The sequence below is a fragment of the Aphanomyces invadans genome (assembly GCF_000520115.1).
Source record: "Aphanomyces invadans strain NJM9701 unplaced genomic scaffold supercont1.11, whole genome shotgun sequence".
Taxonomy (NCBI): Eukaryota; Oomycota; class Saprolegniomycetes; order Saprolegniales; family Verrucalvaceae; genus Aphanomyces; species Aphanomyces invadans.
The window spans coordinates 615,533-642,548 of NW_008580156.1; the positions used below are offsets into that span (position 1 = coordinate 615,533).

The 27,016-nt window shown below is 53.8% G+C and overlaps 2 protein-coding genes across 2 annotated transcripts; one reads left to right on the forward strand and one right to left on the reverse strand.

Annotated features, from left to right (window-relative positions):
- Positions 1-3,667, forward strand: H310_06310 (hypothetical protein). The gene is made up of 2 exons (XM_008871320.1): positions 1-2,153; positions 2,199-3,667. Exons 1-2 carry the CDS (start codon positions 33-35, stop codon positions 3,612-3,614), a joined length of 3,537 nt encoding a protein of 1,178 aa, XP_008869542.1. The 5' UTR covers positions 1-32; the 3' UTR covers positions 3,615-3,667.
- H310_06311 (hypothetical protein) lies at positions 3,631-26,810 on the reverse strand. Its single transcript, XM_008871321.1, has 35 exons — positions 26,462-26,810; positions 25,821-26,404; positions 25,732-25,773; positions 25,132-25,688; positions 24,965-25,070; positions 24,432-24,921; positions 24,295-24,382; positions 23,463-24,252; positions 21,821-23,409; positions 15,408-21,770; positions 15,277-15,351; positions 14,774-15,223; positions 14,489-14,720; positions 14,383-14,447; positions 12,705-14,330; positions 12,553-12,655; positions 12,158-12,495; positions 11,795-12,113; positions 11,536-11,728; positions 11,198-11,483; positions 8,667-11,147; positions 8,110-8,614; positions 7,633-8,063; positions 6,849-7,570; positions 6,771-6,803; positions 6,391-6,715; positions 5,680-6,335; positions 5,187-5,624; positions 4,969-5,141; positions 4,697-4,917; positions 4,603-4,645; positions 4,499-4,541; positions 4,363-4,440; positions 4,195-4,298; positions 3,631-4,148 (listed from the first exon to the last, which is right to left on the reverse strand). Exons 1-35 carry the CDS (start codon positions 26,743-26,745, stop codon positions 3,721-3,723), a joined length of 21,261 nt encoding a protein of 7,086 aa, XP_008869543.1. The 5' UTR covers positions 26,746-26,810; the 3' UTR covers positions 3,631-3,720.
- Positions 26,811-27,016: the final 206 nt, after the last annotated feature.

Below are 27,016 nucleotides of genomic sequence, written 5' to 3' on the forward strand. Positions count from 1 at the left end.
TTTGAATTCTGACAGAGGACGGCGGAAGCAGCATGTATGTGGAAGAGGTGATCATCGATGGGTTCAAGTCGTACGCGACGCGCACGGTGGTGAGTGGGTTCGACCCTCGCTTCAATGCGATCACAGGTCTTAATGGGAGTGGCAAGAGTAACATCCTCGATGCGATTTGCTTTGTCCTTGGGATCTCGAACCTAACGGCAGTTCGTGCCAGCAACCTTCAAGAACTGGTGTACAAACAAGGGCAGGCAGGAGTCACTAAAGCAAGTGTCACTATCTTATTCAACAACGAAGACAGATCCAAAAGTCCTGTGGGGTACGAGCAGTACAAGCAGATCTCAGTGGCGCGACAAGTTGTCATTGGCGGGAAGAACAAGTACCTGATCAACGGCCACACGGCCCAAGTGAACCAGGTTCAGAACCTATTTCACTCTGTGCAGCTGAACGTGAACAATCCGCACTTCTTGATCATGCAAGGTCGCATCACGAAGGTGCTTAACATGAAACCTCCCGAAATACTTGGCATGATCGAAGAAGCTGCCGGCACGCGCATGTACGAGAACAAGAAGCAATCGGCACTCAAGACAATGGGAAAGAAGGAAAAGAAAGTGGACGAAATCAACAAGATCCTGGCTGAAGAAATCACACCAACACTGGAGAAGCTGCGCAAAGAAAAGATGAACTACATGCAGTGGGCGGCCAACAACACGGAAATGGAACGCTTGACGAGGTTTTGCATTGCTTATGAGTTCACGAAAGCAGAGCAAATATCTGCTAAGTCGACGACGGAGCTCAAGGACATGGAAGAAAAAGTCGAAGCCCTTGCGCAATCGCGACGGAACCATGAAGCACAGATGGAGACGACTCAGGACAAAGTCGACTGCATCAACCTCAACAAGAACAAGCATATGCGCGGAGAGTTCCAAGCACTAAAGGACAAGGAAGAGTCTCTCGGCAAAGAGCTCGTCAAGGTGCGGACCAAGCACGCGAACTCAAAGTCGACTCTCGACGCAACGGAAAAAAACGTACAGGCGTTGCGCGATCAGTGTCGCGACGTCGAGTCGGCCATCGACGCGATGAAAGAGACTTTAGAAACAAAGCAAAGCGAATTCGACCGCGTCCATGAGAACTACCAGGAGAAAGCCGATGCGCTGGCCGGTATTGTCGACGAGATTCAATCGTTGAATGCTGGGGTCAGTAGCCACGTGAGCAAGAAATCGCTGGGCGAGCAATTGGCGTCCAGTCAAAAGGAGCTCCAGGAGCAAACGTCGCTACTCCATCAGCTCACGATGAAGATCAAGCACATGGAAACTAACTTGAAGGCAAAAAAAGCCGCATTGGAACAGACCAGGTCTCAAAATGCATCGATGGAAGCGTCGTATGGGGTATTGTCTTCGCAAATTCAAGAGATCGAAGATCATATTGCCCGTCTCGGATTCAACGCCGATGCAGAACACCAGGTCAAGTCGCGTCGCCACAACTTGCAGCAGAAGTTGCATGCGTTGCATCGAGAATTGGACGAGGCGACGGCTAGCGTGTCGTCAAAGCTCCGCTTCGACTACCACAACCCCCGGATTGACCCAGACAGTGTCAAGGGAATGGTCGCCAAGTTGCTCACGTTGAAACACGACTGGAGTGCCACCGCGCTCGAACTTGCGGCTGGAGGCAAGTTGTACCATGTCGTTGTCGACAGTGACCAGACAGGAAAGCAGCTTCTCCAACACGGCAACCTCAAGTCTCGCGTGACGATTATCCCTCTCAATCGCATCACGCGCAAGACCCTGCCGCCCCAAAAGGTGTCCACTGCCAAGTCGATCGCCATCTCTGAAGGTGGCCAGGTGTGGGAAGCGCTCGAACTTGTCGAGTATGACCACGACGTCAAGCCAGCTATGGAGTATGCGTTTGGTACAACACTCATATGCGACAAAAGCGATGTAGCCAAGCAAGTCACGTTTCACCGAGACGTCCAGACGCGAACGGTGACGCTTGAGGGTGATTCGTTCGATCCCGCGGGCACGCTGCAGGGTGGGTCCGCCCCCTCGAACAACTCGTCGATTCTGAAAAAGGTCCAAGTCCTCGTTGACCTCACCCGGAAAATTCGCGCCACTGAACGCGAACTTGACGAACTGGAAGCTCAATTTAAGTCATCCCAAAAGGTATTTGATGGTGAATTAACTCACAGTGTAATGTGTACTTGGTAGGACTCACTAATTTACCACAAGCTCCAGCAGCAATTGGATCTCAAGCACCACGAGAAACAGATCCTCGAAAGCCAAATGCAAGCTACGTCATATGGCATGATTCAACAAGAAATCGAACGCATTCAGGACGAACTCAAGAACGCTACCCTTGGTGTGGAGACGACGAATGCATCCATCACTCGTCATCGCAACCAAGTGTCGACGCTGCAACAAGACATTGATTCGCTCAAGACATCTCGTTCGAGCCGGTTGGCGCAGTTGGAAGTTCGCCAAAAACAAGTCAAGATCGAAGTGACAACGGCCTCGAACGTGCTCAAGAAGTACGAACAAGAGCTCTCCGAGGCTAAGTTGGAGCTCGAAGCAGTACAGAGTGAGCGAGAGACTACTTTAGACTCACTCAATGCTGCGGAAGAAGAGCGCGTGCGGCTGTCGAGTGACGTGAACAAATGCGCTGAGCAACTTAGTCGAGTTGAAGCGGAATGTAAAACTGTCGGGGATCAACTTAAGGCAAAACGAGACGCGTTGAACGCTTGTGACAACGAACTCAAAACGTTGCAAGCACAGCTCAGCTCCCACCAAAAGGGAATGAACGACTGCGACATCGAATTCAAGAAGATCGAACACCGCATCCAGCGCATCCAGAAAGAAACGTCCAACTCTCGCACGGCAGTGACCCATTTGCTCGAAACCCACAGCTGGATTGCCAACGAGCGCCAGTACTTTGGCAAGGAACACACCGACTACGACTTTCGGCAGAAGGATTACCCGACGGCTCAGAAACGATTGGCGTCGCTGAAGGACACTCAAGGCGCACTGTCCAAAAAGATCAATAAGAAGGTCATGGGAATGATTGAAAAGGCTGAGAACGAGTACCAGAGCTTGATGACCAAGCGCGGCATCATCGAAAACGACAAGACCAAGATTACAGCGGTTATTCAAGAACTGGATGCCAAGAAAAACGAAGCACTGGAAACGACCTGGATCAAAGTGAACAAAGACTTTGGCTCGATCTTCAGCACGCTACTGCCAGGCACCACGGCCAAGCTGGACCCGCCCGAGAATGGCACTGTGTTGGATGGTTTGGTGGTGAAGGTCGCATTTGGGCAGGTGTGGAAAGAAAGCCTGACCGAGCTCAGTGGTGGCCAACGGTCGCTGCTCGCGCTTTCGTTGATTCTGTCGCTGTTACTCTTCAAGCCGGCACCGATGTACATTTTGGACGAAGTGGATGCGGCACTCGATCTGTCCCACACGCAAAACATCGGGCAAATGATCCGCACGCATTTTTCGCACTCGCAATTCATTGTCGTGTCGCTAAAGGAAGGCATGTTCAACAACGCCAACGTCGTGTTTCGCACCAAGTTCGTCGACGGCGTGTCCACCGTGTCGCGTAACACGCCGCATTCGTCGCAAAGATAACTTCACAATAACTTACATCCATTCATAATATGAATTCAACCATTTAATGCATAGGACAGACATCATGTCGGTTTGATTAGCGCTTCAATTGACGATCTTCCCAATTTTACGCGGAGGTTGAATCTACCTCGGAAGTTTCAGCAACTGCGACTTCATCAAGGGCGATTGTGGGCATGCCATCGTCTTGATCTGCAGCCGGGACGGTGCTGGTGGCTTTTTGTCGCCGGGCGAGCTCCAATACGACTCGAAACGACGGCTGGACATCCGAGTCAACCTGTTTTCGATCCAAGTAAACTTCGGTCATGGCATATGACATTGCTCGCCACCACAGCCTCTGAACGTGGTAGCGCAGGTCGTTCTGGTACTTGCGCAGGCGTATGAGTTTGTACTTTTTCCGCTCCAAGTACTTTTCGCGAATCGCTTCTAGCAACGTCACCGAGATCGCGGCAATGTTGGTTATGATGATGACGCCGCTGACAGTTGCCATATCAAGGGACTGCGCTTTCCCAACATTCATCTTGATTAAGAGACCAGCTACACGCGATGTCAATCGATCATGGATTGCAAGGCCAGAACATACCAAACAGCGTGACAAAGAGCTGGAGTTGGGCCATCGAAGCGACGAGGGTATTCGACCGATTCTTGTAAGGTTGCATGGCCAAGATGATGGCCATGTAGGCAAATCTAAACGCGGCCGACCGCGGAATGTGAGGATGCCCATCACGGGCACAGGAGAGCCACCACTTACATGATTATCATGCCGATCACGATTTGATTGACAGACCCGCGATCGGCAAACGACAAAACTCCATTCAGAAGCAGTTTTCTACGCCGTCACCAGGAATCGCTAGATCAATCGATTCGAAACGAATCTGTCGCATTACCGGATCAAATCCACGATCTCGAAAAACCAGAACGAGTCTTTGTCTGTAAGCACGTGAAATCGCCGTTTCAGAATGAACACCCGATCTGACCGATAACTACTTACATGCTGCATAGATGAATCCGACACGCGCAATGGTACTGGGCAGCTACGACCGCGAGCACATTCAGGTTAGTTCGTCAAGCGTGAGCCTTCCTACCTCCATGTTCCGCTTCTTCATGTACTCGTGGAGGAGCATGTTGGCAAATGCGTCGTAGTTGGTGTGCCAATACCGTCCAGTGGCTTTGTAGTCGGCTTTCATTTTCGCGATCCATTTCTGACGCAACTCTTCGTGCTTGTTGTCCTTGAGCATGCGCATACGAATGCGAACGCCAGCCATGCGCTCTTGGAACAAAATGGACCAACAATAGAACGGCACTCCTACGACGGACCGATTCATGGTCACTTAAAACAAATCGCGGCGCAACGTACCAAATACCCAAACGACCAAGCCGATGACCGCCACGATCGCATGTGAGTACCAATACCCATCCGTGCAGCTCAACGTCATGTCCGCCACCAAGAACGACCCCTGGCCCACTTGAGTGCAGTTGAACATATTTAGGATCTTTTGGCTCACGGCAGGATACATGAAAAGTGCGAGCCTAACGTTTTGGATGCAGAAACTATTGCTTTGGCGGGAATCTTACCAAAAGAAAATTTTCATGCACTTGTCTGTGTACGTTCGAAAGTTGAGGCGAAGTTTGACGCGAGCCTGCCACAGCTGGATGTTGGTATGCAAGATCTTTTGACGCAGGACGGGGTCGGTCACGCGCTCGGTTGTCGGACATTTTATGTGGTTGGACAAGTATGTCGGCATTGCATTCTTCACTTCGTCTTTCTCGATGCTGAGAAGGAATCGGGAAAATAGTTTTTTGATCTTGGACTGGTTCTTGTCTCGTTCGATCTCCATAGCAAACTGCCGAATTGCAGAAACACGTGTTTCGGTGGAGATTGCCGTGTTGGGTAGGCCACAAAGCGTGCAGTGACGCGGGATTTTATGCAGTTTGCGCTTGTACACAAACACGCCCCAGCGATACGTTACGTGCAACAGGGCAAAAGAAATTGCGGCCGTCGCCAATGTGAGTCTACATGGATGGTTAGGGTGGAGCGCCAAGATCGAGTCGCTCTATTGGGGCCTACCGGAAGTTGCCATAGAAGCTGAAGTCGATCATGCAATCCAGGTGGGGAACACTCATGAAGTCAAAGTTAAACTTGGACACGAACGCCATGAAGTACGCGACGTCTTGGGGCCATGAGATTTGGTACGTATCTTTTAGGTTGGAGAAAATTTGAAAAAACGAAAGTAGGATCTTGAACTTTTCCGGGCTGAAGTCGAGAGTCGGAAGCTTGATTTGCTCGATTCCGAACAAATTGTTGGGCAATTTCTTCTTCGGTGCTGCCTTCGTGACCAGCCTCTTCCACGTCCTTCTTAAGGCTTTTCGAACCCGATGCACCGCTGCTTCCAGATTCATCAGCTTCGACTCCGAAGGTTTTGTCTGAAACTCCCTGTTTTCCGTGGCTGCGCGAGCTTGCGCCATCAACACATTATCCGTGTCGTGGTGCAGGTACATCGCAATGGCATACAGCCCCGCCATGATCATCAAGATCGGGATCGTCACGTAGCCATAAAAAGCATTACGGGACACTTCGTCGCACGGAACGCACGTGCCGTCTTGCATCTTTTGGTAATTGCGGTCACACGAACCGCACAATGGACTCGTATACCCAATTTGACAGACACGCCCAACGTGTTCCAGTTCGGATTTCGAAATGCTCCCTTTGCACGCTTCCGTCACCTGCATACACATAGCATTCCTGGATACGTCGTGGAGATGGTATTCGTTGTCGTACCGGACATGCGTAAAACATGAATCCTGACGAGCACGTGAAAATGCGATTCTCGTCCCAATGCAGCTTGAAATCCGTGTTATTCATGCACCGGCGCATGCGGTCGAGGCGGTCGAGTTCGGTTCCTCCGGGACATGGGTCGCCCGATGGAAAGTACGTGGCAATGTCGCACAGTTTCTCGAGACTTGTCGGTGGAGCATCGGCCAAGAAATATCCCTGTTGCGTCGATGGGAAGGCCACTCCGCTGGTAAGCTGACCAGTTCCCACGGTTTGAATCGTTTCGCAATTGGCACCCAACGGACAAGGGTGGCACGTTAAGCCGTCCAAACTACGCATGCATTTGTTACTTTGCCTGGGTCCCCATATGCAAGGTAGCTGTTTACCTGAATGTTCCCTGAGCGCACTGCACGCATTTTCTACAAAAATACATGAGCGAATTCGAAAATGAACGTCGTTCGTACTGGGTCTGCAACATGTAGCCTGGGTCGCATGGCTGAACTTTAATGCTCAAATCCAACGTTCGTGTGAGATGGTTGTACAACCGGCACTCGACCTCCATTTCGAACGGGGCTTCTTTTGGGTCGGTCTGGACTTCGGCGTCCTGGAACGTGACAAATCCGGACGTCGACACAACTTGCGAATTGGGCAAAAACATGATCTTGACCTGCTCCGACACTTTCTTGTACACACGGCAGACGGTCGACTGGTCGAGGATGCTGCGGTGGCCGTAGAAATCGACCACCACAATCGTTGGCCACGGCACGCTCGTGTTGGTCGAGTTGTCCCACTCGAGTGTCGTGTTGTCGAGTTTGGACGTTGTCATCGGTACCCCACTTGTAGCGTACGCAGGCCACCACCCCATCTCAATGTTCATCGGGTCCGTGGCAATAGATGGTCCACGAGAGGTATCAAAACGGCAATTCCTTGAACACGCGTAGCTAGGCGATGTTTGCTTGTATCGCCAAAAGATATCCCGTCCAAGTGGGGCATCGTTCGACTCAAACTCCAAATCAGTGTGCTGAACGTTCACCGTGTCGTTGAGGTAGAATGCACCGCCGCTGTGCTGTGCAATGTTGGCTCGACCTTGAAGATTGCTGGCGTGAAGGATGGAATCTTCGCTGGCAAAGATGCCACCGCCGATGCTTGCTCTGTTGCTGGCCACAATCCCGCCAGTATAGAAGACCTACCACACTCGATACATGACGACACACAGTACAAGAGATCGAGGGACATGGTAGACTGTACCGTTGACGCCCCACCAATGTATGCTCCGCCTCCGACGTCTGCATTGTTGTTGCTGAAGGATACATTTGTCCACGCCGATCGCGCAGTCTCTTCCATGTACACTGCACCTCCGCTTGGTGCCCGATTGAAGTCAAAAGATGTGTCCTGGGCATTCAAGTTTCCGTTTCGCTGATAGATGGCCCCGCCGCTGATCAAAGCTGTGTTTTCGGTAAACAAGCATCGCTCCATTTGGACCTGCGCCGTGTTTTGAATCTGCAACGCGCCACCGTTCGATGCAATGTTGCCCACGAAAATGGTGTCCGTCAGCGTGCCATAGCTAGAATCGAAGTACACCGGCCCGCCTTCGCTGTACCCGTAGAACGTCACCCCACCATTCCCTTCAAATCGAGTGTTGGACACTGTGACTTGGCTGTCGCGGCTGGCAAAAAGTGCTACGTGGATATATCAGGACCTCCAACAAGTGCAACGCGGCAGTACCTGACCCGAGCCCGCTAGCTATGTTTCGACGGACGATACAATCTTGCAAAACACACGCGTTGCCTTTTCCGATCGCTACAAAAATTCCACCCCCTTGATCGTCGGCGTAGTTGTCTTCGATCGTCGACGAAACCGCGGTTACAACCGATTGTGCTTCGACGTAAATACCGCCTCCATTGAACATGGCGTCGCTGCTGACAACCGATGCATTCGTTAACACGGCGGACGCAGACGACGTCAAGTGCAGCGCGCCGCCGAATTGCAACGCTTTGCAGCTGTCGATCGTGGAGTCGGTCAGGTCTAGATGACCATCGCTAATGTAGACTCCGCCGCCAAAGTTGGCGTGCCCGACTTGCAGGCGAGTTCGAAGTAGGACAACCTTTGTTCGTTCTTGGCTGATAAAGATCAAGCCTCCTTTTGCCATTGTGTCCTCGTCAGACAATATCGGACCCTCAAACAGCGAATCGGACACGGTAATCGTGCTTTTTCCGACAGCAGAAATGCCCTAGAAGCATACGAAAAAATGAGAGTCAGCATACTTGGTTGTCACTCGTTACCCCTCCGCTGTACCCTGGCAGCACGAAATTCTGGAGAAATTGGCAATTCATGAGGGAAACGGTCGATTCCCCCATGGCGTACAGCCCACCGCCATCATTTCCAATGGCGTGGTTGGCTTCCACGCGAGTTCGTTCGGCTGTGAAATACACATTGTCGATGTAAATGGCACCACCAATGCCTTGTTGCGCAATGTTGCGGACAAAGTGGCAGTCCACCATGGAGATGGTACTGGACTCTGACCAACTGACAGGGTAAGGCACAAAGACCGCCCCACCACTCGTTGTCGCTGTATTCTCCTCGATCGAGCAATTTTCAAACGACGTGTTGGTTCGCTGGTACGCCGAGTACGCCCCGCCAAAGGCTGCCACGTTGTTTCGAAACGCCACGTTGGTCATGACAGCATTTCCCCCAAAAAACACAAAAAGACCACCACCGTAGTTGCTCGTTCCGTTCGACACGACGACGCCCGAGATGCTGGCGTTGGAAAATTCATATACGCCAATGTTGCCGCCAAAACCACACATCGTCATGCACACGTCATTTTGGGAGATCGTCGACTCTGCGCGCGAATGAAACGAAGATGTTCCGCCCATGTGCAACCCTCCTGATGACCCTGCTTGGTTCAGGATGACACTCACATTGGCATGGTAGACGTTTGCGTTGGACAAAGCGATGCCGCCACCATATACCGCACTGTTCTCCTTGACGAGCGTGCTCGACAGCGTGGCCGTCGACATCTTGATAAACATCCCACCACCGTTGTTTAGAGCATGGTTTCCCGTAATGGCTAAGTCTTCCAGTTGACTCGTCGAATCGATGAGGTACATGCCACCTCCGTCGACCGCGAGCCCTCCACCGACAGTGAAGCTCACGAGTTCAGATGGACCAGTGACGCCGACATTGCCTCCGTTGTACGCTCTGTTCCTGTGAACGGTCGAAACGGCCCCAGGGGCTTTGGGAACGAGACTGCTGCCATCGATATACATCCCGCCAGCAAAGTTATTTGCTTGGTTCTCGACCACCATTAGATTGTTGTGGAGCACATTGGACGTGATGATGATCAACCCACCGCCGTTGATTCCCGCCGTGTTGCTGCGCAAGTCCCAGTTGTCAACGACGCCTTGGCAATCGCGGATGTATGCGCCGCCGCCATGGGTCGCTGCAGCGTTGGCCACGATGTTGGAGCGGTGCACCACGAAGGTCGAATCCATGGCCGAGAAGCCGCCCCCAATGGAGGCTTGCGACGTTTCGATGTCAACGGCATCGATTCCGACCGTTCCAACAATGCTGACCCCTCCGCCTGACAAAGCAGCACTGCAATTCGCTGCGTGGCATCGCCCAGTGACTGTTGTGGTGCTCAAAAACAGTCCCCCGCCATGCTGACTGGCATTATTTCCGATAAAATGCACATTGAACAGGGCCACGGACGTGTTTTCGCAGTACATGCCACCGCCATTGCCACTGCTGGCCGAGTCGGTCACTTGGATGTCTGTGATCGAGTTGAACGTGCTTGGACTGACGTAAAGGCCACCTCCGTGACCCAACGTGTCGCAGGATCGAATCTGAGCGCCGCGGATGCTGCCATCCTTGAGGAGAATGCCACCCCCACCTTCGGTGGCAACGTTTTCTTGCACCACTCCCCCGACAACGACAGACGTGTCCACGGAAATTCCGCCGCCAAATCTAGCCATGTTGTTGACGACGTTGACGTCGACCAGGGTCACTTTGGAGTCGGATATCGCAGAAACCCCGCCTCCGACACGAGCAAAGTTTCCGTCCACAGACGAACGTGTGATTAGAACGTCGCTTGAAAGGGTTGCGATCCCACCACCACGTCCAGTTGTGGCATTCCCGGCAGTGAGCATGACGCCATCCAACGACACGTTGGACGCATGGAGATAGATACCACCGCCATCTCGAGCTTGGTTGTGTTGAAACACACTGGTCACACTCACAACGGACAAGGTAGTGTTGTGAACATAGAGACCCCCGCCCGATACCACGGCCGCATTGTTGGACACCATCACGTCATTCGAGGTCAAGTCAAGCGCCGCTTGGGTGTACAGCCCGCCGCCACATTGACTTGCATGATTTGCGTCCAAAGCAGCATGCTCGAGTTGCACTTGGCCACTCAAGGTCGCGCCGGCGCCAAACATGGCTGTGTTGGCTGTTATTGTCATCCCAGTCAGGTACACGACGCCGTGCGCCACGACACCGCCGCCCGTGTTGCTCGCTTGGTTGTCTGCAATGATGGCACCATTTCCACGTACATCGGACACTCCCGACACGAAAATACCACCTCCATTCGTGGCTTGGTTGGCAGTCACTCGTGTGGCATGCATCGAGAGTCGACTATTTGCCGCATACACTCCGCCTCCTTGACTTCCAGAGCAGTTCGACACGCTCGAGCGCGCAAATGTGATCACAGACTCGTCCGCGTAGATGCCGCCCCCTTGGACGTCGCTCCGGCAGTTGCGCACCTATTTGTACTCAATTACGCCCACTTTGAATCTTCGTTGAGTCAATGTACCCAAACGTCCGTCAGCGACAGGAAGCTTCGTTGCACATTGAACGCAGCCCCCGGAGTTGTTGATGCTATGCTTTGGACAGTCATGCCGTGAATGCTGGCATTGCTCGCCGACATGGTCATTCCTGACGACGAGCATTCCAATACGACGTAGTCAGAGCCCATAAAACCGCGGATGTCCACGTTTTGTTGAGTGAACGAGAGAGAGCAATCGCCAGCCGCCTTGTACACGCCAGGGTACATCAGAATGACGCTGGCATTTGTGGCTACACTGAGCGCTTTGGTCAACCTACCACAGAACGGTCCGTCACGAGGGCTGTCGCGAGCAACAGAGCATGTACGTGGCAAATGGCTTTGCCGCCGTGCCGCGGACGTCGCCTGCGTCCATCATTTCCCCGGTTCCTTCAACGTCGTCGCCCGTCGTCGTCGACACCAAGATGACGTCTTGTGGTCTTGAATCGCACACTTGGTCATGGCAAACGCTTGGATCCGTGCAGCACACGATGTAGTTGCTGCAATCCTCGCCAGTAAATCCTGTCCACAATGTGCAAATCGTCAGAGATCTTTGTCCACGGAGGAGGGGGGCGGCGGCATCGTTACCAAGGTTACATTTGCATTCTCCAGTTGGAGTGCACACGCCGTGGTTACTGCAAACGTTACGACCGATTGCTCGAGGGCATGACGGTACTACGGACGATGGCGGGTCCGTGTCCACTTTGTAATAGAGCTCGAACCCTTCCCGTTGCACGGACATGTCGGAGGCGATGGTAATCTTCACCGGCGCGTTGGCTTTGGTGCTGTACAGTGAAAATGAGGTCGCTCGCATACACCCTCCAGACCACAGCACGGACGATCCGTCGTATGGAGCGTATTCCACCGTGACAACATCGTGATCGCATTCGATGTCGAAGCGAGTAAACTAGCACGACAGTCAAGACTTGCAACTACATGGGAGAAGGCTACCTCAAGCAAGATGGACGAGAACACACCACTCGCCGGGGCGATCATCCATGAATGCCTCCAACTGTTTGGATACCGTCCTTGATAAATGTATCCTGTTTGGCTCGCACATGTCGGCGTGGTGCTACTTCCCGTTGACACAGTTGCTGTGGCTTTCGAGCTTTCGACCTGACTCGATGTGGTGTAGCTTAACTCGTAGGAGTAGCTCGTGCTGGCCGCCAGCCCACCGTCCCAAAATGCAGTCGCTGGCCCCGTGTACACGGACACGCCGTTTCGGTACAATGCATAACTTCGCGCGTCAGCAATGGGTTCCCAGATCAAACTCACTGACGACCGGCTCACTGGAACAACAACAAAAAGCTGAGTTGCAGCAGTGTTAACCAACATGATAACCCTACCGCAGGAAATTATGGGCACGACGGGCGACCCGTTCCCAGGTGGCGTTGTAAACGTAATGCTTCCGCTGGCAGCACTGGTGTCGAATTGAATGTTCGTTGTGGTCTAAACGATATCTTGTTAGACAACACTCGCGACGACATAAGCCACGTACGCAAGTGACTGTGTAGGTCGCGCCTGGTGAAAGCAGCGACAGCTGAGCTTCAGTCGTTGCGACAGTGACGCTCACGTGCGAGTGGTCGGATGCTTTTTCGGCCGTGCAGGTGTAGCCCGACAACGTAAGCCCGCCCGTATCTTGCGGTGGCGACCATGCAATCGTTGCTACCTGTCCGTTGGCCGCGAGTGACACCAAGCGCACCCTTTGGGGAGGGCCAAGTGTCGAAATCAGCGTCGTCTTTGCCTTGAGAATGGCGCTTTGGGGGGACAGCCCGATGCTATTTTGTGCCACAACGACAAACTCGTACGCAGAATTCGAGAGCAGTCCAGTGACGATGCACTGCCAGATGAGCCCTTGGCACACCGGAGTAGATGGACTTGCTAGGTTGAAAAGTTGAAACGAGCTGACGGACGCCCCGCCTTCGTCTGCTGGCGACGTCCACCCAACGACGAGGGACCCGCCGTTGGCTTGAATAACCGTCGGAGCATTGGGGATGCCAGGCACCGTTGGCGCTGACGTGGACATTTCATTTTGGACCGACTTGGGGCTCGACCCGGCCGGACTCGACGCCGCAACGCTGATCCTGTATTTCTTGTTCGAGTCTAGCCCTCCAACCGTGACGCCACTGCCCTGTGACGCTTGCAGGCGCCGCTGATTGCTCTCACTGTTGGTTTGCTCGACAAGTTGGAGGTACGAAATGTTCAGGACAACGTAGCCATTGGCGTAAATCTCGTAAAACAGCGTGGCAGGATCGACACCGCCAATGTCGAGTGGAGGTTTCATCGAAATCACAAGCGCCCCGCCAGATGACTCAGTGATCACAGGGGGGTCCGGAACGTTTGGTGGCGACGGACGCCCCGTGGACATGGTGCCTTCTATTCCAGCTTCTCCAGCTCCAATGCGGTTCACCGCCATGACTTTGACCGTGTACGTCGTGAGTGCTCGAAGGCCGTAGATATTGGTGCTTGTAGGTTTTGTAACAATTCGCTGAGACGGGCCGGCCGCGCTGTCGCTGTACTCCAAAATGTACGATGTGACATCAGACCCCCCGTTATCGTCAGGTGGGTCCCATGAGACAGAGATCATGCCGCCTGTCGATGCCATTTGAATCGGGGATCGACAGGGGCCAGGGGGGCTGACTACACTTGTCGAGTACGTCCAAACAGATGAAAAATCAGATATCCCAACACTGTTGGCAGCCTGCAATCGCCACCGATACGACGTTTTTGTTGCGAGTTTCGCGACTCGGCAGGTTGTCGATGCATTCGAGTACTCGGTCGCCCACTCTTGGATCGATTCGTTGAACATCTGAAGCGTGTACTGCGTGATGTTGACGCCTCCCGTGTCGGCAGGGGGGCTCCATGAAAACTTGAATCCTGCACCTGTAGCCAGCACCACCACCAAGCTGACGGGAGGGTCCGGAATTGTGGCCTTGGACGTCTGGAATTCGACTGTCGGGCTAGTGGGTGCCAACTCATTTGTGCAACTCGAGAAGGAACTCAAAGCAAGGCCGCGAAGTTGATACGTGCGCAACGGCTCAAGTCCGGTGATTTGAAAGCTTTCGTTGCGTGCTAGGGGCTGCCCTACAACTGGACTTGCATCTTCATCGTTCGTCGAGACAGCCTGTTCAAGTCTCCATCAGCACACAACGAATTCACCCAAAGGTGTACGATACCTCAACGACTTTGTTGGTGGCCACGTCGGTGAAGTAAACCTTAAACCCCAGCACACGAACGCCCCCTACAGTTTGGTGAGGCTTTCATCCAGTCCGCAGTGTGCACCTGTATCCACGGGCGACACAAAATACCCGAACGCTGCACCACCAGTAACTCGAGAGATGACGGGGGCTTCTGGAGTTTCCGGCAGCGTAGGATATGCAGTCGTGATGTTGATGGCGCTACTGGCTTCGCCAACGAGCATTCCAATCGCGTTCGTGACTGTGGCAAACATGTGGGATGTCGTGACGGGAATGACATTCTTTGTCACACCACGGCCGACCGTGAAGTAGAAATTCTAGAAGTGATTTCAAGGTCAGCTACTTGAAGCGGATGACGCAGTGTACGTGCCTCAATCATGATCGCAGCCCCTGGACGAATCCAGGACATGCCGACGTCAGCGGAGGATGTAATGGACAGCGCTTTGTTGCTGATATTGAACGCGCCGGGCAGGACAACGTCGCCCATCGTGTTTTGCGCCATCACGCGGAAATTGTACATGGTGTTCGCGTACAAGCCAGACACTTTAATTCGAGTCGAGTCAATCGCTACTTGGTTCGGCGCGACGTGAAAGTTGGATTCGTTCGCGAGCTTCATCACAACTAGGTACTGAGCAATGTCTTGTCCGCCCGTGTCGAGGGGGGAATTCCACGTCATGCTGACACTGCCTCCAGATCGCACAGGATCGGCCACGACTTGTGTCGGGGGTCCTGGCAGCGTTGTGTCGCTGGTTTGAAACAATTCGGGGGCACTGTAGGGACCCCACCCTTGCGTCAACGAGTTGGGCACGCCGTTGTTACACTGCTCCAGTCACCGTCACATCTACATGTCGTTGAAAATGAATCGTTTCGTACCTGAACTTGGACAATGTACGACGAGTTCGACCGGAGCTGAAAGATGCTGTACGTCGAATTCAGCGTTTCTCCAGTCTAATTGTGATGGAGTGAGGACAGCACCGTTCTTGTTTATGGCCAAGAGCGTTTACCTTCGCTACCCCCAGCTCGTCGGTCCACTTGACTCGGTATCGCAAAATGGGGACGCCGCCCGTGTCGAGAGGGATGGACCATGTCAATTTCAACGAACCACCCGTTCGGTACACCAGCTGCAGCGAGGAAGGTGGACCATTCATGGATGGAGCCCCCGTGGTGAATACAACGGTTGGACTGGTGCCACCAAACTTGGTTGGAGTGAATGCATCGTTTGCTGCTTGAACAGATAATTCGTACTTCGTGTTGGCAAGCAGGCCACCCACTCGCCTTGTTCCGCCACCTGCATCAACAATTGTCGACGTTGTGTTTGTGACAACTGCCTGAAACTGCGTGATTTCTGCATCTTTGTAACCCTTGTTCACCGGCGCCACCAGCGCCAGCTCGACAGAGCCACCAGTGACAGACACAACTGTCGGCGGCCCCGGGGGAGAAGGGGGTGACACGTCGCCGTCGTCCAAGAGGGTCACAGCCACCGTGCTATTTGCTCCGATAATTGCGCCACCGGAGAACACGACGAGTTGGAGGGTAAATCCCAACGGCGGAAAGCTGTAGAAGTTGTTGTTGCGAATGATGACCGACACGTTGGCCGTGGCGTCGCCGTCATCGAATCGAATAATCGGGGTCGTGGGCAATCGATAGTCCACTCCAATGGCAGCGGGCGACGCTCCATGTGTATTTGGAACCACCCGAACAAGGACTTGCACGATGCTGCTCGTTCCACCGATCCGTGATAGGGGAAGTATCAAAGTTGATGCACTTTCAAGGATAGCGGCACTGGTGCTGACAAAGTTGATTTGACCCGCGGCTCCAGCATCTTGCAGGACCAGCGTCGTCGAGTTGAAGTCAGTGCTCAGCGCGGCAAAATTCATCGGTTCAACTAGTCGAAGAAGGATCGAGACGCCCTCCGCAGTGTACACGCCATCGTTCAGGATCTTCAGAACAACGTTTACTTGAACAGTTCCGTCGTCGAATGCAATGGTCCGCCGAGTTGCCGTTGGATTTGCAGGGTCCAGGACAAACTGAGTGCCGATTAAAGAGTTGTTTGACGTTGTCAACGTCACCCGGACTGCGCCTACCGACCCTTGAACCCGATAAATCGGCAAGGTGAACGTGGAGGCGTTCTTCAGGACCGACGACGAAGCAGTGCCAAAGGTAAACTTTCCAGCGGACGCAGGGGCCGTGGCGATTTGAACGAATGCGCTCCACGGGCCGGTTAGGCCCCCTGTCATGGACACTGCCCGTATTCGACAGCTATAAGTTGACTCGGGCTGCAGCGACATGACCAACCCACTGGTGACGTTCGCAAACACCCAACTCGTTCCAGCCACGTCGATTTCGTATCGCAGTACCGTGCTCCCACCTGTGTCGGCCGGAGGGATCCAATCCAACATAATTGTCCGAGAAGTTGTACTCCTTACGGACGGAACTTGCATGAACCCGGGGGCGTTGACCACTGCCGTTCGTAGCAGCAGCGTTGGGCTCGTCGTGCTGAGCCCAACAATGTTGGAGCAAGCGTAGGTCAGTCGATACGTTGTGTTTGCAACCAGCCCATAGATGGTGGCAGTGGCACGAGTCCCAAACGATGGCACTGTCACCACAAGGCGGTCATTCAGAAACACGACATAGCTCAAATTTGTGGTTTCGCCCCCCGTGTCAGGCGACAAATCCAAGGAGAGCGTGGCGTTTCCGCCAAAGATGGATATCGCCAATGGAGCACTTGGTGGGGCGCCAGGTGCGGTTGAAGTCGTGGTGGTCAACATTGCGTGGGCAGCTGCGCTGGACCCGATGGCATTGGTTGCGTTCACGATGAAAAGGTAAGTCGTTCCATTCTGCAACAAGTTGAAGATCACCGCGGGTTTGGCCGTCGTCGTCAGGGCTACTTGGCGTTTGCTCTGGAACAGTGCCGCCGTATAAGACACAATCGGGAGACCGCCCGAGTTTTGCGGCGGAAGCCATGCTACCGATAACGAACCACCCGTCGCCTCTGCAGTGATGTTCGTGCAAAGCCCGGGCAATGACCCAGAGCTTGTCCTGGCCACGAAGGTGTCACTCTGTCGGCCGTACGAGACACTCGTGTACGCAATCACAAAGTACGAGTACGCCGAGTCCGCCATGAGATTGGATTGATCGAGGAACGTTGTGGTTCCGTAAGAATCGCCAATCTTCACGCTGTCGCGATACACGAAATAACTCACAATCGGACGGCCACCGGTATCCTGGGGCGCCTGCCACGATGCTAAAATGGAGCCCCCCGATGGACTCACCAGCATCATGTTGAGTGGCTTGGACGGAGACGTCACGGTCGTGGTGCGGCCAAGAACACTCAAGCTGGGTGCACTGACGCCAATGTCATTGGCAGCTGTGAGTTGAAATTCATACGTTTTGAGCTCATCCAGGCCGGTGACGTCACAGGTTTGTGCGAGAACGGTGCCAGTAACGCGCTGGACAAGCATGGACCCATTGGATGCGATCAAGTACACGTCAAACCTTCGCAGGGGGGCACCGCCAGTATCCCGTGGCAGCGACCATGCCAATGTGATCATCCCTCCCGTTGACGCGACGACCTGCGGGGGATCTGGACGCGATGGGACGCTTGCATTCGACGTGGTCGCCAGTAGCAGTTGACTGAATGGCATGTCATTTGTCCCACCAGAACAAAACGACTCGGCATTGTACGCCAGCGCTTTGAACACGTACGACGTTCGCTGGTCAAAGCCACACACGATTGTGGATGTGGTGGTCGCTGGGCCAACAAAGACCTTGGCAAATGTCAGGTTTTGCGTTGCATTCGTTAAGGGAACAGCTTCTCCGTCGTTCGATGACGAGAACTTGGTCACGTAGATGTGATACTCTGCCAACGGAAGCCCTCCAGTCGATTCCGGGGTGTCCCAGATGAGAGGAATGCAAGCTCCAGTCGTTGGCATTGTGCGATCCAAGCGAAGGTTGCGGGGCTCTGACGGGATCGTCGGTGGACCAGTTGTGTACTGGTACGTGCTGCTCATGCTGCTACCTCCCAGCGCATTCCACGCTGTGTACTTGACAATGTACAGCGTGTTGGAACTCAACCCGGTCAAGGCAACACGACCGGTTGAGTTCACCATGTACTCGGTGAAGATGCTCGTTGTCGTCGTTTGGTCCGTCGTGTTGGTTGTGTTGATGTAGATCAAGTAGCGGAGGATATCGATCCCTCCCGTGTCTCCAGGGGGTCGAAATTGAACCACCAACGAGTCTCCTCCACCTTGAACGACACTGCTTGGCGGCCCCAATTCGGCAGGCAGTGTTGCATTCGTGGCCGTGGGCAACGCTACAGTGACGGGCGGTCCGACCCCGACAAAATTGGTGGCATAAAAGTTGAACGAGTACGAGGCGTTTGCTTGCAGTCCAAGGTTTGAAATGTGAGCGCACGGTGTGGTTCCATTGAACACGATAGCACCCAAGTACTCAATTTGGTAGCCTGTGATGGGGATTCCCCCTGAGTCTTGGGGCAGTGCCCAGCAAACGTCGATGGACCCTCCGGTTGCCCCGACTGCGCGAACATTTGTCGGGGGAGATGGTAATGACATCGGTCCTGTCGAGAGGTCTACGGTGCCGCTGCCCATCGACAGAAGCCCCGCGCGATTCATGACAGCGCTTTGAAACGTGTACAGTGTCGAGAAGTTGAGTCCACCGAAGGAAAACACCAACGTGTGTTGGGCTAGGCTCGACACAACTTGCCCCATTGCGTTCGTCATGTTGACGCGGTACGAAACCAAGGATTGATTCCATCCACCCACGTGGCGTGGCGGCGGCACTTGCACGGTTATGAATCCCCCCGACGTACTAACTTGGATCGGCACAATGCCCGCGTCGTCGGGAGCGGCCACGTCTACATCGTCCAGAATGAACACTGTCGTCGAACTGGGAGATTCTACAGCCCCGGCACTCTCCGCAGCAATAGCGATGTCGACAAGAGCGGTCCGAAACGGATAGTTGTACAGTTCGTCGCGGATTGGTACGAGGGTCAAGTTTACAGCCGTTTGACCATCGGCGAACGAGACAACCGAGGTCAAAAATGCCACTGCCGTCTGCGCTTGTCGAAACGATGCTTGAATTGTTAACGTGCCGCTAGTACGGGTCGGCGTTCGGCGGAGTTCCAGGACAGCGTTGGACTGGCTTTCGAAAATAGTGAACGAAGTGTTTCGAAAACTCACTTGGCCAGCGTCACCGTCGTCGAGAATCGTGACTCGGCACGTTTGGTTTGTGCCCAGCGCGCCGGTTTCCGACGTCATGCCTGTCAGAGCGACATCAAAGAACCGTGGTGGGTCCACCACTTCGTTGTTGACGATTTGGATGGTGATTTCTTGGGCGGTCTCCCCATCCACAAAGGTCAAAGAAGTCGTGTCAGGGAAAACGTAGTTGGTCGTCGCCACGGCCGATCCACTGGTTGCTGCAATGGTGCACGAAATCGTGTTTGCTGTGCCAGAGGTTCGACTCACGACCAAGACAATTGTCGTGGAGTTTTCGAGCACTTGCACGGATTGCGCGACGAATTGCAACACTCCTGGTACTGCATCGTCCGTCGTGACGGATGATACGACACTCCACGGGCCACCACCGACCGAATTGATCGCTTGAACTTGCAGGGTGTACGAGGTCTCAGCAGTCAGGTCGTTGATGGTTGCTGCTGGCTCAGTTGTCGCAATGCACCGCGTGTGTGTGGACGATGTAACGCAGATGTTGTACGATAGATGGTTGACACTGTCGCCACCGTTGTCCAGAATCGGAGTCCACGCTGTAGTCAGACTTCGATATGATTTGCTGACAATTTGAATCGTGTCTGGCACTTGCTCAGGAAGCGACAGATCCGTCGTGCTCGCCATAATGGACGGCGAAGGGAAGCTCTCGCCGGCCGAGTTGAACGAAGTCGTCCAAAACTGGTGGCTGCGGTTGGCATTCAGGCCACTGACTGTGACAACTCGTGTCCCTGCCACTTGAAATGGAACCCGCTCAAACATGTCCGATCCAATCCACTTGTGACTTAAGATCATTGTCGCGTTTTCACCTCCTTGGTCCAACGCTTGAAACAGGGACAACTGAATGCTTCCGCCCGTTGCGCTCTTCACAATTGGTGCCGATGGGGGACTGGGTACTGTGATGTTTGTTGTAATCACCGGGATGGATGCAAGTGCGCTCACGCCGCCAGTTGTGGTAATTTGGCCTTGTAGGATGTACCGAGTAAACGAGTGCAGTCCGTAGAACGGCGTGTCCAACAAATCGACAGAGTCGATCTCCTGCATCAGTTGCGAGTCGGAGTCCAGGAGCTGAAGTCGAGTGCTCTGGAACGGAGCGCCGCCCATATCCGAGGGCAGTGTCGTGCGGACGATAACCATACCACCCGTGAGCGCGCTGACAGTAAGGAGAGGCATCTGTGGGACACCTGGAACCGAGTTTGTGATTGCCGTGATCGTGGTTTGACTGCCTTCACAAAACGCGTTGATTGCCGCAAGGGCGTAGACGTATTTTTGATTCATCTGAAGCCCATTTCGGTCGACATACGACTGAACCAACGGAAGACTTGCCAACAACGCGCCATTCCGATACAGGTTGTAGCCAAAGATCGCACCACCCCCGTCGTCGGCCGGAAAATCCCATTGTAGGGTCACCATGCCGCCTGTGACATTGACTTGAACGATATTCCGTGGAGCCGATGGGGCCGAGACGAGGGTTGTTTTCGACGTCGCAATGTTACTGGGTGCACTCTCACCTTGACTGGTGATTGTTGTGATCCAAAACGAATACGTTGTATTGGCATTCAGGCCAAACTGGGTAAACGATGTGCCGTTCACGACCGCCAGACGATCCCCGTTTGGTGTGTATACAGCGTATCCAGAGATGGGCGCGCCGCCGTCGTCGAACGGACGTGTCCAAGTGAGCGAGAGCGAGCTACCCGACTTGCCAGAAAACACAACATTTGTTGGGGGCTCAGCTCTTGTTGGCACAGTCGTTCGAACCAGGAGGGGTCCACTACTGTTATATGCGTCAGAGGATACGCAAGCGCTGACCGGATTGAGCGCCACGACAGAAAACATGTACAGCGTCATGGTGGACAGGTTGATCACTTTGGCTTGAGTTGCAACGCCATCGAGAGGCATGGTTTGGGCCACTTCCGATGGCGACCACACGTTCAATTCTGGGATGAACTTTTGCCGTTGGACCTGGTAGCCCGTCAACAATGCGGTGCCTCCGAAATCCACAGGCGGCACCCACTGAATCAACGCGACAGTCGACGTCACTTCCACAAGTTGGACGTTCAATGGCGGACTTGGCACTGTCATTGCGATGGTGCGAACGGTCGTCACGGGACCAGGTGCACTCGTACCCTACCACATACCGTGAATCTCTAGCATTGACATTTGGATCGCATTCCAACCACTGGGTTCATCGTCGTCGCGTAGACGTCGTAGGTCGTCGTTGGCGTGAGGCGGTTCACGGTGCAACTCGGCGTGGAGGCCATACACGCAATGGTAAAGTTGTTTTTTCCACCGGGGCTGATAAACAGGGTATACTTCGTGAGGCCATACCCGCCATTGTCGTCCGAAGGAACGATGAGCAATGTGAAGGAACCCCCTGTCACTTGCTGCAGCAATGGCGGCAACGGAGCCGTGGGTATGGTACCCCCAATTACAGTGGACTGGGAAATCGACGTAAACCACGCTGCTGGAAACTTCGTGTTGGCACCGACGGACACAGTGTACAGAGTAGACGCCATGAGATTCGATATCACGAGCGACGTGTTTGACGCGTTCGTCGTAGACGAGCTAACGAGCGACGACTCGATGTACACCTTGATGAGGTAGCTCTCGACGGCAATGCCACTCGTGTCGAGAGGTGGACGCCAAGCAACTATCATCGATCCACCCGTGACGCGAGACACAGCGAGGTCCAGGGGAGGACTTGCCGGGCCAGGAGGAGTCGTCCAAAATGGGTACGCAGTTGTTGAAGGCCCCACGCTTGCGTTGTTCGTTGCGGACACTCGAACAAAGTACAACGATTGAGGCACCAGGTTGTAAAAGTCCACAAGAGGTACATCGACGACAACAAGCGACCACGTCATACTCCGTGGATCGACCACGATCGAATTGTACGGGCCAGAAATCTCAGCATTGTACCGGTACACGACCCCCGGGGGGTACGTGAGGCGTTGCCAACGTAGCGAGAGAAGCGATCCTGTCGCTCTCTGAAGGAGCAAGATGTCGTTGGGCACGGCAAGGGGCGCTTTCATGACCAAGGGGTCGTCAATGAGCGTCACAACCACTTGAAATGTCGGTCTTGGCCACGTTGCATTTGTTTCGAATTGCAACAAATACTGCTGGCCGAAGGGCATGTACGATACGCTGGGCGAGATACCAAACAAACCAAACGATGCGTTCTCTTGTCGCGGTGCCAACACCAGCGACGACGGCCAGTCAAATGGAATGCTTGCATTGGGAACTGGCCAGGTTTGTTGGTATTCGATTCGAGTGACTTTCGTCACGATCACCTCGACATAACCACTTAGTCCGTTTCGCCGAACCAGCGGGATTTGAAATGCACCGACAGTATCCACGATTGTAAAGTTGGGTGATGCTGTCGAGATGTTTCCAGCGTTGCCGTACAATGACACAACGCAAGACGTATTAGGACCGGGCATGGAGCTGTTGGTCGTCAACGTGACATTCAGTACGTGCGGGACTTGATCCACGACAGCGCTGTTCCATGTCCGCAACAGGATGGACTTGGCGTGGGTCGTCGGAGACATCACGACACTTGGGACGACCGGACTCGACTTGGGTGGAGTCGATGAAAAATCACAAACACAATTGTCCGTGCACGTGCAAGTCGGGAACATGGTGGGCACGCATGTGAACGCCAACGTGACCAGGAGATTGCCTTGAGTTCCGTTCCATCGACTCAACGACAAGAGTACATTGGCTGTCCCATTTGTGACGGTCAGTGATGTGTCTTGGAATGCCACGTAGCCTTTTCAATACCGAGATGAGGAACGGACGCGACTCGACGACACAACGACATACCTGGTTGCGCCGGGAGTGTGGCAAAGGAGGCCGTCATCGAAGAACTGGAGCCCATCGCGGTTTGGGCGGTCCATTGTACGGCATACATGGTGCCAGCGCTCAAGTCGGGTACAACGACAATTTGAGGCGTGGTGACGGCGACATTGCTCAAGACCCTCCACGAAACACTCTTGTTGACGACGTTGGTGATCGTCAGCACGATGTCCACAAAATCGTCAGGAAAATCGCGTGGTGGCCACACAGTGAATTCCAAGTCTGAGCTTGAAGCCCTCGATAGCGACACATGCCCAGGCGATGGTGGAATTCCGCTGTGGGTAAACAGGTCCAGTGCCGTCGTGGTGCTCATGCCACCACCGGTAGATGTCCACACCATCACACGGTATCGACGGCCAGGCTCAAGGCCCATCAACGTGAAATTGGATGCCATCGGTGCCAATAATGCGGGAGCATCGATCGGAGTAAACGTTGGGACGATTTGCCAAGTGTATGAACCTTGAACGGTCATGGATCCGCCGGTGTCGCATGATGGCTGGTATGCAATCACAGCTGAACGTGACTTTGCCACAGCCAAGGAAACTGTAGGAGGACCGGGAGGTTGCACGGTTCCCGTCCGGGCTCTTGCAAAGCTCGGTGGTCCTCGACCATACAAGGTCTCAGCGAACACTGTATAAACGTAGAGTTGGCCAGCGAGGACTCCAATGCAATCCGTGAACGTCAGCGACGAGGTCGTCCCAAGATATGTTCCATTTCGCTCTATACGGTAGCTTGCTGCAGCGACGCCACCAAGATCCTGCAACAAGGTGAAAGTGTTGCACCATCCAAGTCGTCTTACCTGAGGCGCTACCCATTGCAAGAGCACGCTACCACTGGACTTGGTCACCGCAGACAACACTCGTATCGGTGATGGCGGGGTCGGCAGTCTAGTACCATCCATGTAAGTGCATGAAGCTGTCGTTGCGTTCAACAAACGTTGTGGAAAATGACTGCAGACTTGTGGGGGGGCTAGAGCCGAGGTCGTTTTGAGCTCGCACAGAGACGATGTACGCGGTACTGAAGGACAGCCCGAACGCTCTGCACGACGTCGTTGTGTTCGTGCACAGGGTCGAGGTCTTGCCGTCTTTTGAGTGCTCGACAAAGTAGGTGACCTTGCCCGCGCCTCCTTCATTTGCCGGTGGACTCCACGTGAATTGAAGCATGCCTCCAGTCGCTGCAATCACAAACATGCGTTGAGGGGTCCACGGAGCGCTCGCACTGGACGTGGTGAAAGCAAACGACTCGACGACTGTGGAGTACAAATCAAATTCATTCCGAACGACAATCGACCCGTTGTAGCTTGTGAGGGGGACAAGGCCCGTGATTTGCGTCTGGACAGTTCCCTCCGACATGTTCAAGTAAACAAGTTCAGATGGTTGAAACGGCGTGTCGTCCAGCATTACGGCCACGATGTACACCTTGTAGCCTACAGGGCAATCGTCAAACCCACCTTTCGATGGGCAAGGTACCAACAACGCGCCCGCCTCCAGTCTCATGAGGAATGGCCCATTCAATGTCAGCAAAGGTTGAACCAGTTCGAGTCACGCTGACGCTGCGCGGGGAGTCGGGCAGTGTCTACGATTTGCAACGTCCATGTGGGGTGTATTCGTTCCGTTGTCAAGGTGAAGAGTCATACCCCTGGTCCAGTCGATGCGGTAATGGCACGACTAAACACGGTATACCCTAGCTCCGTAAACAGGCTCACGCGCACGTTGTACGATGTCGACGCATGGAGCTGCCGCAGGACAAACTGGTATGAGTTGAAGTCGGCCAAAGGAACGTAAGTCGCGCGGGGAAACGTGTTGGGGGCGTCGAAAGGGGTATTCCATTGCACGACGTATCCCCACACGGTGGACGTGCCATACATGTCGTCGGGAAGCACGACTTGCAGGGCCAGCGTCGACGCCCCGGCTTGCATAACGTACGGCGGGAGGATAGCAGGGGGCAGCGATGGCGCGGGGAACGTCACGCCCAACGATTCGCTCAGGAACGACGTGTCTCCGGGGGGAAAGCACATTCCAGCTACGTTTTCAGCCACGACGCGAAACTCGTACACGGTGTCGGTCGTAAATGGCACGCCGCTCTCGAGTTCGTATAAAGTTATGGTCGGAACCGGCGTGATGGCGACTTCGTCAAACAAAATGCTGTTGTTTACAGCGGCGTACACGCGATAATGGAGAATCCGAGATCCACCTAGCAGAAACAGGTTGTAGCTACGGAATACAAAACATCGTACCTGTATCTGACGGCGGGTCGAAACCCAATGTGATGGACCCACCTTCATCCTCGTCAGCCCATGCATGTCCTGGCGCGATGGATGCTTACCAGTGATGTTTTGCAGTCGAGGAGCGGTACATCGGCTGGGTTGGGTGATGGCCCCTGTTGTGAAGGCAATTGAGGACCCGCTAGTTGGACTGGCGAAGCCCGCGACGTTTTGCACCGCGCACGAGACAAAGTACATTGTTGTTGCGTTGAGGCCCGTGAGTCGACCCCCCACTCGTTTGGAAACGTCGTCGTTGCCGGTGTTGCCTTCGCTTGGCATGGTCCTTTCCGTTACGTTGAAAGCGAAGGAATATTCGTCAAATTCGTTCGTGACGGAGCAATTCAACCAAATCGACAGCGGCACACCGCCCGTGTTCACAGGTAGGTCCATCTCAATGTCTGCAAAGCTTGCATGCACTGCGATGACTTCGAGAGACGTCGGCGGGTCCGGAGTATCTGGCTGCATTGCCGACGCAATCAAGACCTGAGTGCTATCGCCGTCTGGAGCAGACATATCCGTCAGCACGAGAAAATATGAAGTGTTGGCGATCAAGCCCCCAAGTTTGAACTCAGTTTGATAAGCTGAGATGTAGTCGACGACGTTGCCGTTCGCGTATAGCACATGGGTGGTAGATAGCGGCTTGAACCTACACAAACAATGCCATAACGACAGGTATAATGACAGGTACCCAATGCGAGGATACCAGTGAAAGTGCAGCGAACCGCCCGTGCGACGCACGAGGGCCATTTGTGTGGCTGTAGGAAACTGCGACGGGTCTGAATAGTTGAGCAATCCTTCATTTGACTGCAAAAATCTGGTCGCAATCGTCTTGTCGATTGAGGCGCGTCCAGCTGGCGATGTCAAGAAGTCCAAGCTGTCTGCATTGTCACGACCAGCACAGCAGTGATGGTCGAGGCAAAGTAGAACGAGCAATAACAGCGCGCACACTTGATGGCAGATGCGGCCGATCAGCTCCCTGTGACCCATCGCGGCACAGGATGACCTTTGACGAGGTGCTTTGTCGCGCCTGCCAAGTGTTTCCTCGGTGTGCAGATTCTTTCGATAATTTTTCGTGTTGATCATGCCAGTGTCCGTTCGGTAAATTTTCATGATTTTTTCACCCAAAACGCATGAATTGCAAATTTTTTTTTTGCACATCTGTGCTGTTCTATCAGTGTTCACAAGTAATCCTTTCTGATAAACTCTCATATTTTTCTGAAAATAGCAGAATTTCCGAAAAATGCAGTGTGACAGTTAC

Excerpts from the sequence above, each read along its gene's own strand:
- H310_06310 (XM_008871320.1), top strand. The coding sequence starts at position 33 with ATGTATGTGGAAGAGGTGATCATCGATGGGTTCAAGTCGTACGCGACG. Across the intron at positions 2,154-2,198 it reads AATTTAAGTCATCCCAAAAG|GACTCACTAATTTACCACAA; the intron begins GTATTTGATGGT and ends TGTACTTGGTAG.
- H310_06311 (XM_008871321.1), bottom strand. The coding sequence starts at position 26,745 with ATGGGTCACAGGGAGCTGATCGGCCGCATCTGCCATCAAGTGTGCGCG. Across the intron at positions 24,922-24,964 it reads TGGAGGCGGGCGCGTTGTTG|GCTACAAGGTGTACATCGTG; the intron begins GTACCTTGCCCA and ends ATTGCCCTGTAG. Across the intron at positions 15,352-15,407 it reads ACGAGCTGGGGGTAGCGAAG|ACTGGAGAAACGCTGAATTC; the intron begins GTAAACGCTCTT and ends CATCACAATTAG.